Source organism: Olea europaea, chromosome 21, assembly GCF_002742605.1.
Source record: "Olea europaea var. sylvestris chromosome 21, O_europaea_v1, whole genome shotgun sequence".
Classification (NCBI taxonomy): Eukaryota; Viridiplantae; Streptophyta; class Magnoliopsida; order Lamiales; family Oleaceae; genus Olea; species Olea europaea.
In genome coordinates this window covers 7,604,331-7,619,159 of record NC_036257.1, presented here as the reverse complement: position 1 = coordinate 7,619,159, position 14,829 = coordinate 7,604,331, and the positions used below count along the sequence as shown (strand labels likewise).

At 30.8% G+C, this 14,829-nt stretch overlaps 1 protein-coding gene across 1 annotated transcript; it reads right to left on the bottom strand.

Moving 5' to 3' along the window:
- Window positions 1–429: 429 nt before the first annotated feature.
- On the bottom strand, window positions 430–11,722 carry LOC111370065 (sodium/calcium exchanger NCL1-like). The gene is made up of 10 exons (XM_022991775.1): window positions 11,351–11,722; window positions 10,942–11,160; window positions 10,693–10,865; window positions 10,474–10,616; window positions 10,158–10,395; window positions 9,812–9,957; window positions 9,475–9,736; window positions 9,091–9,357; window positions 8,811–8,958; window positions 430–962 (listed from the first exon to the last, which is right to left on the bottom strand). The coding sequence occupies exons 1-10, from the start codon at window positions 11,715–11,717 to the stop codon at window positions 430–432; spliced, it is 2,496 nt and encodes an 831-aa protein (XP_022847543.1). The 5' UTR covers window positions 11,718–11,722.
- Window positions 11,723–14,829: the final 3,107 nt, after the last annotated feature.

Below are 14,829 nucleotides of genomic sequence, written 5' to 3'. Positions count from 1 at the left end.
TTGCAAGTAAAATATCATCCACATATAGAACAAGGAAACAAATCTTACTCCTACTGACCTTCTGGTAAATACAATGATCCATGACGTTCTCTTCAAAACCAAACGAAGTGATGACGTCATGGAATTTCAAATACCGACAAGAAGCTTGTTTCAATCCATATATGTGTTATGATTAACATCAATCATATTGAATTCATAACAAACAAGGGAGAATTGAGTACCTTTTTTGTCGAGCCACTTCATAAACTTGGAGCATTGCTTCTTAAGGTGCCCCTTTTTCTTGCAAAAGAAGCACGTAATCTCCTTCTTAATGTCCTTTTGATTATGGATTTTTCCCTTCCCCTTGTCCTTGGCCTAATGTTTCTTTTTCTTTCCCGGAGTTGTCAAATACACCTTTTCCTTCTCACCTTCCTCCATAAGTAGTCTGCCTTATTCTTGAATACACATGGTCAGCAACTCATTAATAGACCATTTATCTTTATGTGTGTTATAGGAGATCTTAAACGGGACATATTGTTGAGGTAAAGTACAAAGGATAAAGTGAACCAGGAATGATTCAGACATCTCAACTTCCAATGCCTTGAGTTGGGCTGCTATATCTCTCATGCGCATGATATGATCATGCACACCCTTAATACTAGTGAGCTTCAAGGATGAAAACTGCATAATGAGGGTGCTGGCCATCGCTTTATCTGAAGTGACAAATTGTTCGTCAATGGCCTTAAGCAAATCTTGGACTTTGTCATACTGCTCGACGGAGCCCCTAATACCAGTAGATATTTTCATCTTCATGAACATAACGGAGAGGCGATTAGATCGCTCCCACTTTTCATAAAGTTGAACTTCCTCTAGAGTGCTAGTAGCAGTTACTGTAGGGGGCTCCTCCTTCCTTATGGCGTAATCCATGTCCATCCATCCGAAGTGTAGGAGAATTCTCTCAGTCCAGACCTTATAATTATCCCCTTAGCTCGGGAACATCACATTTCATATCAGAGAAATTAACACGTTGACTTGCTGTAATAAATCAAACATCCATGCTCATGTTACAGTATTTGAAGCTAACATAACATACGACATGTTTTACCAATGTAAAATCATGCAAAATATGAATCTAGTGATATAAAACTTGCCTATGGGCTAAAGTTCTAATTCAATTAGATTCATCTTATCGTCACGATAAAATTATCAAATTATGTTCCCTTTTCTAATCCCTGTGGACAAATTAAAAAATATAGTTTGATATTTTATCCTAATTAATCATACAAATATAATAAAATCTCTGTGGGATAAAACTCATTATATTAAATATGATTAACCACAATTAATGTCTTTATTCAATATATGATCCTATTCATTTAATAAATAATTTTGTATAATGAAGGATGATGTGGCTACTCCCCAATTAATTAAAGTTATATGGATCACTCGACATTTAATTTAATTCACAAAAATATGCTCATGTAAATTGCACAAAAACCATAAGCAATATGAACAGAAAAATTAAATTTTAATGTACTAAATTATTTAACTCAATATTGCATGTATAACAAAACAATAAAAATTATACATACAAAACAATAAAATAAGTTTAGTACATAGGAGAACAAAACCACCAAATAATCTTCATTAATTTCTAGCATATGGGTCCACAAAGCGATACAATTTCAAAATTTCGGCTGGTACATGTGTAGATCCAAAATTTTTTTATTAAAGTAATAATAATGTTAAACATTCCATTTCTACATGATCAAGTTGGCAGCCTCTATTCCATTTTATGGAAGTTGGCAGCCTTTATTTTTCATGCAAGTTGGCCCTATTGCTAAAAGCTAATGGTTTTTTGTACTTTATTGATAGACAGGGAAGTTAACGTGTCTCTCTACATGCAAACTGATTTGAAAAGATTTTTTACCTTTTTTTTCAAGGTCGTCTTCAACCTCCTGCCGGGTCGTTTCGACCTAGTTCCAACCCAAATGAAAAACGCGGTCATATCTCATGATTGCGTCCACCAAATTTTGCAAATTTTATATCAAAATTCTCAGAAATCAATTTCTAAAGATTCCTAATCTCAGTTTCTATAAAAAGACTAAACCAAAAACCATGTTTTTCAACAGAGAGTGTGCAGGTTGAGAACAAACAAGACAGAGGCAAAACGAAGGCCCTGATACAAAATGTAAAATCTACTTAGGCGATCTAAACATGCTTTAATCAACAAAATAGCATTTAGATCAATGCGGAATAAATCAGATCGAAAACGTACCTCCTGCCATTGCCGTTCTTCACACACTTTCTCAAGCTTATGGGTAGTGTTTGATTTCGGGTCAAGGCTCTTCTAAGTCCTCTTTCTTGGTGCTTAGATGGTGTATGCAAATTGAACGTGAAAAATTAGCTTAGGGACCTTTCGAATGGATCTCAACCCCTTTTATAATTGCTCTGCCCATCAAAGAGTGGTTTTGCACATCCTCAGATTATGGGTGGTTACTAAACGTGATTTTTAAACATTGGTTCAGTTGCTGAAGAAGTGGAATATGGGATATGTGGACCACTCTTAAGTTAGTTATAATCCAACAATAATAATTTGTTCTTTACTAAACTTTTAAAATATATGTCATGACTGGTATTATATTGGTACTAGCATAACCACATAAAAATTGAGATAAAAGTTCGAGCACTCAATATTTTTATTTATTTGGCATGACTAGTTCAACTATTATTGGATCAATAATGACGTGAATTTGAGAATTCAAATGGTCTTTCGATGAAGAATCGGAACAATGTCTTTCAATGAAGAATCGGAACATTCTTCAATCCAATAACTTCCCATATCATGCTTGTTCTTATATTAGATATTGGTCATTAATCATTGCAAGTTAAAGTTAGGATTAGATCTCTATAATCTTGAAAATAAATTAGATTGATACATGGGATCCCGTCACCCTCCAGGCCATATAGATATTGATGTATCTACTAGATGATTATATGGAATAATTATATATTCACAACATGAAGTTTGGGAGATTACTTGCTCAAAGTTTAAATTATGAGCATAATTTTCAGAAGACAATGTGTCTTGTCAATGATATTGAGTAGACATCCCAATGTTTTAATAAATATTTGTTAACAATGATACTAAATAGTTTAACACATTGACTGTTAAGTACTTTCAATTAATTTCTAAAACATTATTGTTGAGAATAAAGTTCTTCATAATTTTATCTACGGAATGCTATTTTAAATATAGCAAAACTTATAGTATCATATAATATCAAAGTTGTTCCCGCTATACTTGATTTATGATCAAAGCATAATATTTTCAATCTAATGATTTTCAATAAGTACGATGTATGTACAATTATTTCACTATCATTAAAGAATGTTGATAAACATAATTAGTTTGAACCTATAAAAAATCTTAAACCTAAACAGGTCTGGGCTTGTTGATATACAATTTAGCCCCCATGTGGCCTCCATTTTTTGGCTATGAAAATTGGTAGAATGTTGTTTTTTTGAAAAATGAGTGGTTAAAAAAGGAGGAAATATTTTTGATTTATGCGTAATATTATTTTATGGAAGATTGTGTGGTTGAAAATAAAAGAGAGAAAAATGAAACGGAAATTAATGGGGCCAAACGGGGGCTTAATTGAATTGTTTACTCAGCATTGGTGGAGGAATCAGATTTTGGGAATGATAAAAATAATGCATCATTATAATTTCGAGATCATCGTAAAAGATAATTTGACATATAGATGTATTTACTAATCAAAGATTTTTACAATATCTCCCACACCCACGTTAAATGCTCCAATTCAAATTGACATCGCGAAATGACAATTCTTCAACACTTTATTTCATGGCATGCCTGAAGTGTGATTACATTCGATTCTAACACAAAAATCTCCAAAAAAAATAATAATAAAATAAAATAAAAATGGAGAAAATAGTAAAGATGGTTCCGTTATTGAGAATACTCTTGGCGAGTATATAGACATAACAAATTACAAAATTCAAAAAATATTTGGTATCCGAAATAATGAAAATTGAGATATCTTAATTAATAAGTTATGTCATTAAGGTGAAAGAAATGGATGGAAAAGGAAAAAAAATAATATTTTTTCATCGTGTAGCAAGTCATATTATGAAGATAGTCATAATATTGAAGGAAAGTCATCGAAGAATAATAACATAGAAGGACATAATCCTAATAAAATTGAACTTACTAGAAAAAACTAAAGTTTGTAGACCTGTAGTTTGAACACCTATGTATCTTTACTTACGTGAAAATGAAACGAGAAAAATAAAATCTTAACTTGTAATGCACAGCTTTAAACATAATGAATTTCGCAAACACTTATATAAATACATTATTTTGGGGTGATTACATCACAAGTCTATATTTTATTATTTTAAAAATATGTGTAACTTGATATATGTATAATAAATGTGGTTATAACTTGCTCATCTGGCATGATTATTAATATTATCCATAAAATATTTAATATACCTAAAATATATAATTCAAGTGATATGATCGTGAAGAGAGCAAATACTCTTGTACTCTTTTTTCCTTAATGAAGGTTTTATCCGGTTGAATTTTCTTGGCATGATTTTTAATGAGACAATTTTTGTAACATTTTGAAAAATAATGTACTTTTTTTCTCAAGGTTTTTTGTTCATCTTCATCAAAATGAGTGGTTCACTATGGTGGAGATAACTTTTTTCCCCTTTCAAAAAGAATAAAATGCAAAGACCAGGTTCTCGAGGGAAGAAAAAGCTTCATGCCGTTGCTAGATTGGATGATGAAGCTTCGAGTACAACTGCATTTAAGAAAGCCAAGCTTAGTGTATCACTAGAGTAAAGCAAATGCTAGGGAGCAATGCTTGTTACACAACAACCCCTTAGAGGAAGGACAAAATAAGGGAGGCAACGAGTATGAAAAAATGAGGTTTATGCAGGATGTCAATAACTTACATGACATTTTCCTCAGTATAATTTTTTTTTTTCTTTCTTAAAACTAAAATGATTAGGAAACACCTTATATATGTATTGTTCCCATTTGTAAATAAGGGTAGGTCCCTCTTCTTTCCATGAAAAATCCTTAGAAAACTTTTGGCTCGCTTTGTCAAGAGCTGTTACTATAATTTGGAATTTTTGAGAGTGTAAGGGAAGATCTAGCTTAGTTTTTGATGCAGATGAAACGATACAAGTAAATAAACAAATACACTATCAAAGTCTCATTGATTCCAGACGAATACTGCAATACGATCACCTTCTAATTTCTATTTATTTTTAAGAATACCAAAAATTTAGGCACCCAAAACTTTTCGATTTACCTACGAATAGAAAGAATTTGAACACGTTAATTTTAAATATCAAATAATAAAATATTTTAAGAGATTGAAAAAATTCAAACTCTATAATAATTTTTATTTTTCCAAAAACAACAAATTGCCGTAATGGCTTACGACTCTTATTTAAAAAAATAACTAGAATTTAGATAATTACAGAGATTTTGATAATTACTAAAACGAAATGAAAAGACAAAAATTAAAAGCGCTAATATCCATAATTCACCTGAAATAAATGGAATTAAAATTTTAATTTTAATTAATAAATAAATACTAAGAAAAATATAATTAAATCCCAATCTTCATCATTCTCCTCGGATTGATCTAGATTTGTCATATTGCACTGTATTCTTTAACCAATACCCTAATGATGACAGTATTTTACTTGCTCACTATGAACACAATCTTTGTAATTATAAATAGACCTAATGTTTTAAGTTAAATAGTAATTATTGAACCATCATTATATCCCTATAGTCCCTATAATTATAATAATTATTCTCTCGCCCTTAATTTTTTTAATATAAATATAGGAATTTAATTCTCAATAAAACACACACATAAAAAAGATAAGAAAATATAGAATTAATTGAGTTCATAAGGAAAACCTTCTTTTCACTTGAAGAAAATGTAAGTATTCTCTTAACTTTAAATTATATAACAAAGTGCTAAATATTTTTTACTTATACCAATTATAGACTTCTTGGCAATTTTACATAAGATTGTATTATTAATCTTGAGAAAGTATAAATTTAAAACAAATATTCTAGAAGAATAATTATTATTATTATTTTCAGAAAAAACAAAATTATTTCATTGCTTTTAAAAGAAACACAAATTCAGATAATTTGAAAAAATAAATAAATAAAATAAAAAATAAAAACCTGTGTTATTGCTCTTAAAGAGCTTTACTTTATGAGTTTTTATATTTTAAAAAATATCATGCCGTACTCCCAAAATAGCACAAATCTCGAAAATATCATATAATTTATAATCATGTTTACTTATGTTATAACCCAGAAGAAGCATAACTAAATATGATATAATTAAATACCGTATTAATAATAAAAAATATATATAGTTATATTCTTGAAGAATGACGACCTATGTATCAAATATTTTAGAAGAATATTGCACAATCTAATCTTGCCTAATAATTATGCAAAAGCTTTATTTTCTAGTTGAGAAATAAACAACTCTTTTTTTTCTTTTTTCTTTTTTGTGTGTGATAGAAAAATACTGATGAGGAAAATGGCAATCCTAATCTAACGACAGAGGAATTTTCTTCTCGATCTTCGGTGCCAAATTTATTCTTTGAGAAATATCCATGACATTGCATTGGATTGAATATTTGGTATCGATGCATTATATGCATAACATGTTAACGTATAAAATGAAGTTTATCTTTTTTATGGGTTAAACAATACAATACCACTATATCTATTGGTCAAATTGTCGAGAACTCCACACCTTTTAAAAATAGCTCAAAACATCTTGGAAATTTTTTTGCACAGATTGCCCCCTACCGTCAACCTCCATCCATTCTCCTGATTTCATGAAATTGTTGCGTTGATTTCCACATGTACATGAACCTAAATTCATTTATCAATAAAAATATTAGCTAGAATCATATTTTTAATTGAATCAACATTAAATATTAAGAAAAATTTAACAGAATAATTTGTCTTCGTATATAATTTCGGGAAAATCAATTTTCTAATTCGAAAAGCAAAAAGGAGGCTGTGCTTACCGATGACAAAGTTCAAAAAGTTGCGACACGAGGTCAGAGTCTCCTAGATCAGTGATAGCAAAGGAGGGAGTAGACATAGCCTGAGATTTAAAAAAAAATAGGGATTGCAACCTCTGTATCGATGCCTTCGTTTCGTTCAACTTAGCTTCCACATTCCCCTTGTGCTCCTGACCAGAAGTACTGAGGTTTGGACTCTAGAAGGATTTGGTGTTCCTCATATTTCACTATCGGTTCTCTGTAAAATATTTGTTTGGTCGAAGACTTCCAAATATGTTGTAAGTTAAATCGATATTGCCAAATAACCGACCTGCATTATACAGGGATGGTATAGTTTCAAGAATTCATTGATCCATAATAAAGTGGTCAGGGAATTGAAAAGTAAGTATGCACACTTTCATACAGAATGGAAGCCGTGAAGCTGAAAATCAATTAGCTGACCATGTCTAGCAGGTAGGATGTCCATAACCTCCATGACATTTTCCTTCAATATAAATTTTTTATTTTACTCTCACGTGTTATAAATTGTATGTGATACGCCCGTAGAGTTCAACAATAACGCTTATTTTTCAACATTCTATCATATTGAATAAAGATTTAAAAAAAAAAAAAAAATAAAAAAGGGATATATGAATATGTTGTATGAAGACAATGAGTCTCGGAAGATTGGTGATATAGATGTTCAATAATCATAAAAAGCCTTCTCTACGTCTACATGAAAGAAATTGGAATATGAGATGGGAATACTCAACTTGAACATCTTCAGCCATCAACATTAGAGAGAGTATTTGTACTCTTTTTTCTCTACTCAGATTTTATCTTGTTTATTTTTTAGCAAGATTTTAATAAAGTAACATTTATTTTTGTAGTCCAAAAAATAACCGCTCTTTTTTTCTTCGTTTTATATTTATCAAGAAATGTCTCTAACGAAATGGATATTGTATAATTAGTCATTCAAGGGGAGTGTAATTATATATTAAATATAAAGGTTTTGATTATCAATAAAGTACACATATATCTATTGATTTTTTTATTTTTCTTTTCTTTTCTCTCTAGTTTACAACACTAAGCCCTTGCTTAAGCCTCATTTGTTTTGGCTAAAATGCATTTTAGAATAGTGTTTTGTTGGATAATGTGTGATTAAAAAGTGAGGAAAATTTTTCAATTTGTGTGTAAATTTAATTTATTGGAGAATATGTGGTTGAAAATAAATTTTGAAAAAAAATAATTTTTTTGAAAAATGAGGGCCAAACATAGGCTAAATTGAAGTTAATTACTCCCCAAGAGAAGTTGCATAGAATTGATTCTTGTTGATCTTGAGGCGAAATATGGATTTGTACTCTATATATTATCTACTGGATTCTTGTCACCGATGCATAAATTATTTTCTTGAAAACTGTGGAATACAGATACTTGAGTTTGAGAAGCCCATTGCAATTAATGCATTGTTTTTAAATTAATATGTTGACAATTTGTTATGGAAGTTTTCAAATGATGGTTATGAACATAACATGATGCTGATAGGCAATAATATTTCTTTTATTTCTTTCCTAATAAGATAGCACAACAACATCATTATTTTGACAGAAGAGTGTAAAATACCCAAGAAACATGATCGGGTTAATTCCAGTGAAGAACAAGTTCAACAAAACAATACAATGCCAATGAGAATGGATAGAGAAAAAATGCTAACAAGCAAGTCCAAAAAGGATATTCAGTACGTGAGACTCCCAAAATCCCTACTATAGCACAGATAACCAAAATAGTTAGCACTTCTGCTGAATAATCCCATGGCAAGTCCTTCGCGTATACAACTGCTAACAATGTTGTCAAACCCGAGATGTTGTTCATTACGACCCTACTATAAATCTGCAAGTCAAATGAAAATGGTTTCACCAATGAGTACTTCAAAATTCTTTGTTAATGCTCTACTATTGTGTATACGTGTGCGCATGCTTGAGTGCTTGCTTTTTTGTGTGTGTGAGGGAGGGAGGGAGGGACCTCGGAGAATGTTAAAGATGCAGTTTTTTCAGTCTTTTTACTGGCCGGAAAGATAGCTTCTATTAAGGTTCTTGCATTCATGGCCAATGGCACTATGACAAATGAGATGGAGAAAGAAGGCACGCCCATGGCATATGATAACTGTAGGATACTTGTCGTGAGAGGTCCTCCAATGAAGGTCAATATAACAATACCCAACACTATTCTAAATACACATGTTACAATATTCCAGTAAGAGTGTCCATAGACAAATTTATCCCATACAATCTGCAAGTTAAGGGAGGAGAAAAGAAAAATGGATTAGTTAATTTCCAATGAAATCAGTAATTTGTACAAAACGTAACAAAAAGCTTTTGTAAAAAGTTAAAACAATTTCCTTCTCACCTTGTCAAATTTATCCACACTTTTAGTTTTATCGGAGCATTTAGCAACACGATTGGCTTTAGCAAGCCAATTTCGCAATCCGTTGACAAATTCTTCTTTTTCAATCATATTACTACCGTCTTTATCGAAATTGAAAAATATTTTGTTTACCACATCCTCAGATTTTGGGTGCAAATTTTCGAATTGGACTGTATTGATTATTTGCTCTAATTCATTTCTTGATATCTTCTTGTTATTGTCATTGTCATACTTTCTGAAGAGGCTGCCAGAATAAAAAGAAGATTGTAAGGAATTTTTGTCAAACTGAAAAACAAACAGGTAAATTGTGATAAATTACGTGTTAATTCTCTCAAAGTTTGGTTTCCCATCCTCCCGGATAAGCGATCCTTCTAGTAGTTGGCTTTCAGCGTGCTTTAGAATTTTCGACATTATTGGATCAATTTCCAATTTCTCTTTCTCCATCCGACTAAACTGTTGAAAGCTCTGCAGCAGATCAACCAAATAAAGAATATATTTATCATTAATTTCAAAAACTACTATGATGCCTATTAGAAAAAGAAGTTACAAAAATGTGATAGGAATTTGAATACATTTATAGAACCAACATCTTGCAGATAAAACTTCTACAAGATACTTCCATTAGTATCAATATTTTTAAAATTTGAGTAAATTAGGAAGCTTGCCTCGTCTTGAAGTTCTGTTGAAAAGAAATCACCTTTTTCAGCTAACATTACACATGCCCTGGTGAATTCAGTTTGGTTGATTTTACGATCATTGTCGGCATCAAATGATTCCATTGATTTATCAACAGCATTATTTATGGCCACTTCGGACATTCCTGGCATGATTTTATTAAACAACTTTTGCATTTCAGGCCCTGTTATATATCCATCTCCATCTTTATCAGTTTCACAAAATAGACTACAAAGACAAAGTACACAATGAGATCCTTCATCGGACATGATTAGAAAATATACCATGCAATATTTCAAAAATTACATTTTGATGAGAGCAAAGTTAGGATTCCCATCATCCTCATCAACAAGTTTTCCCCACCGTTCCACATGCTTCAAAAATGCTTCTCTTAGAATCTCATATTGCATGTAATCTGAACTTAATTTCTGCATCCACTCATCCAGAGTCTGAAAAAGAAAAGAAAATTAGCAATATTGTACGTTAAATCGCTAGTGATGCAGGGTTAGCTTACTTCCATAATACCTCATAGATGAAATATAGAAGTAAAGATGCGGCAGACACTATGAACGGTATCAAAAGAAATATGTGGGATGTGTTGAAGATATCAACTAGTTGCACAATAATGTAAGGAATCAAAGAAAGAAGCATAATCCCAGCTACATTACGGGTTTCATTTCGAAGTTTAACACTGGTATCTGCAGTTAAGAAAGAATTGTCAGTTCTTATATATTCAATTGCAAAATTCAACTAATTCATGTGAAAGAGGAAAACCTTTTAATTCATTGAATTTTTCTTTGACTTGCAAGCAACATGAAATTTGAGATTCTGAATGCTCAGACGTCTTTGATTTATCTGGCGATTTTTTTGCGCCAAAAATCAGACATATACCCCACTGCAGCGTGAGAGTAAAGACAGTGATTCCAGCATAGATACCCACTCCAAGTGACACCAGAGATCGAGCGGTCTCTTTGCTACCGAAAACTCCAGATACTACAAACAACGATTGTTTCCTTTAGCATTTTGTGTTGCTTAAGGTTTCGAATTTTGTTAATAAGTAAAAAAACAAGTATAGAACTTATGCGAAAGATTCTCGGAAAGTTTTATTTCCGAAATGTTTTCAAATCTATGCAACATAATCAAATGCAAGAGTCAAACACTAAAAGGATCAATTATAACTTACAAATCATCATCATCATTGCGGGTAACCCCATGAGGATTCGGAAAATGATACTAACAAATTTGCTTGTGCCAAAATAATTTTCTAGGATTTTAAAGAAACCCTTGCTCCCGGTGCCCAGCTGCATTTCTCCAAATATTAGTAGACCTTGATAGACCAGTATTTGGTAAATATATCCTCCAGTATTTTCTGCACATGGTAGGAAGCCATATGTGTGATGGCAAGTGCTTGAGGACAGAAGAACATCGTTTGCAGTAAGAGCTACAGATTGATCATCAACACCCTTAATTCCATCCGAGATTAAATCATCAGAGGAGTTGAAACTTAGAATTCGGCCATGAACGGAGCTGATAAAAGATATAAGTACCATAGTGCTTAAACTAGCAATGGTCGGAGTGAAAATTTGTGTACTGTACCGTAGACTATGAATGCGCGTAGCCATATTTTTTGGAGAATCAATTATGCAGTAAAGTGTGTGATTCCCTCGCGCTGTGAAGGAAAATGGAAGCTATTGATCACCTTTTATACAAGTGAAAGGGTTGAGCTTGAGAGAGAAATCTTCTATTTTTAAAATGAAAATTGCACTACTAGTCCTCCAACTTATTAGTGTAAATAAGTTTGTCAAGAATAGTAACACACTGGTCCCTAGTCTTTCAAGTTTATAACATAGATGGCCCATAAGAAGCTATTTCATCCAGTTGACACTTAATTTTGTAGGAAATGCACTCTACATGCCATCATTTGTAATTAATTGAAATTAAACAAAGAAAATGATAATATCACACCTCCCCTCACACATGTCGTCTGCTCTCAACCATTGAGTGTTATCGCCTTCGCTACTTGACATGTGATTAATGTGTATCATAGATAATGGAAAGATACATCATCTAAATCAATTCTGATAGATTTTTTTCTACTTAATCCAAATTTATATATTTAAATACTCATATCATATGCTAAAAAGAATAGTTCTATCTAAATTAAAGATATACAAAAAAAGAGTTATTCACAAGGGAATCGATGCAGCACTTGTATGGTTCGCCTTCTTGTCATTTACCAATGTAAAAATGTCGAGTGTCCCTTGACAGTGTTTTCGCTGTGAACATACTACGACTCAAATTAAGGGCATTTATATAATTCTTTTATAAAAATATCAACCGTTAATGATGTCTATTTACTTTCATTATTGAGGGAATATCATTACATGACATCATACAAGTGAGTTATTATTTTAATTTGTTCTCTAATTTTTTGCAAGTTACAAATTTTACATTTAATCTTTGATGGTTCTTGATTAGCAAAGCGCGAGACAATTGTCCAAACATTCGAATTTGATGTTTTTAGATGGATAGATTCATCTCTTGTTTATTTTTGTTAAAAATCATATTTTTAGTATGTGTGGGATTAAAATTAATTGTTAATTTTGATTTAAGTTTCATCAACTTTTTTAGTTAATGTGCTTAAATTTCTAGAAATTTTGAGTTCTATTCATGTCACTTCAAAATTAAAAAGGAAACAATACTCTAAGACGAATATACAATCGAATCTCTTTTTGTAATTCTATATTCAAAAGCCAACTTATTATAAAGGAATACACTAAATCCTTATGTTTATTTTTATCTGCATGCAGACACGAATTGACAAAATACAAAAAATAAGAAGGTTAGAGATCATGTTAAATTAATCGCACTAGAAGTAGAAATTTCAGGAAATCCTCCTTAAATTTCAATATCTCATTGTTACGCGTGACCGTGATGAATCATTTTTCTCTTTTATTTTATCTGTAATATTTCATTAGGTGTCTGAAATGTTCTAGTATGATTATATTAGGAAAGTAAAATTATTTGTTGTATATTCACATCATCATTAGTTTTCACAATAAAATAATTTCATCTTAAGCCATATTCATGTACAGTTATTTATGATAGATTCAATACCCTGAAGTAGACGGGATTGAAGCAACAAATTTAACAAATTTCAATGCTTAAAATGTAACATCACCCCGTTTTCTAGTTCAAAAAATTAGAATAACTCTTGTTTATATTAAGCGAGTTTACAAAACCCATTACGTAATTAAATTGCAAATTGGGTTCTTTTTCCCACTCTAAAAATATGGCATATTGACATTATCCTAAATTGAAATATGATCTACTTACAAGTGATCGTACATTTAATAAGAATACCATTCATCAACAAAAAACACACGGGATAATTCAACTAATTACGTCATGACTTGCGTCCAAAAATAATTATGGATTAGAGTCCTTAAATTTCAACATTTCACAATAATGTTTGTTGAAAATTACAAAAGATTTTGAACAAGAAGAAATTATTTCTTGAAAATTGACCTGTTTGATTTGATCTTTCCCTAACAAGAAAAAGTGATGGTTGGTTAGCATTGAATATTCTTGCTGATGTTGAGGTAAAAAAATTATTTGGAATACAGTGCAATGCAGAGACTTTAAAGTTTGAGAAGCCAGTTTCAAACAGTGCTTTGATTTTTAATTAGGTTAACTAATTCATGAATGTCAATTTAGCACTTTTGTTATGAACTCAGTTTGATATTTATGAACATATTAGTCATTCAGTCTATTTGGCAACACAATGATATTGTATGTCCAACAATAAAATATAAAGATACGCGATTTATTTTATTGGACATTATTTAATGACAGCTAAACATGATGATGAAATTTGGATCGAAATATCTCTACGATAGTTAATAATTTAAGGGTATTTTTGTAATTTTCTTATGATAGCAAGTATATCGAGAATTTACAATTCACAAAAAGGTGAGATGACTGTTTTCTGTCCAAATATGTAGTTAATGTCCTTCAAAACGAATAACAATTATTTTTTTCAAACTTTCTTTTTTAAAAAAAAAAATTAGAATGACCAATAAGTCTTTTCATGTTATGACAAGAAAAAGGGAGAATATAAGAGTCAAAACTCAATTATGTATTTTATTTAAAATAAGACCAGTATATATAGGATTTAAAATAAGAGTTACAATTGGAATGAAATAGACTCTCCAAACTAAATAAGATTTATCTATATATCATGATAATATTAAATAATTATCAATAATTATCTCATTATTTTACAACACTCACCCTTTGATGATTATTTTTACAATAACTATTTTATTAAAAACCTTGTTTGATAAAAACCAAGTGGGAAAAAATTAAAGAGAGAAAAAAAAAGTGTAATTAATTGCTAATATTTCGGAGTATAAATAAAATATTATCTCATTAAAACATTGTTAGGAAAATCTAGTGTGACAAAATCTAAACTAAGGAAAAAGAGTACAGCTACTCCCCCTAATGAAAATTACTAAAAATCTTTATGTCAACACATTCCAATCTTGTGAAGCAATTTCTTAAATATGGATGTTGGCATTGCTTTTATGAATAAGTCAGCCACATTATGACTTGAACAAATTTGTTAACTATTGATGTCATCATTTTTCTTAATCTCAAGTA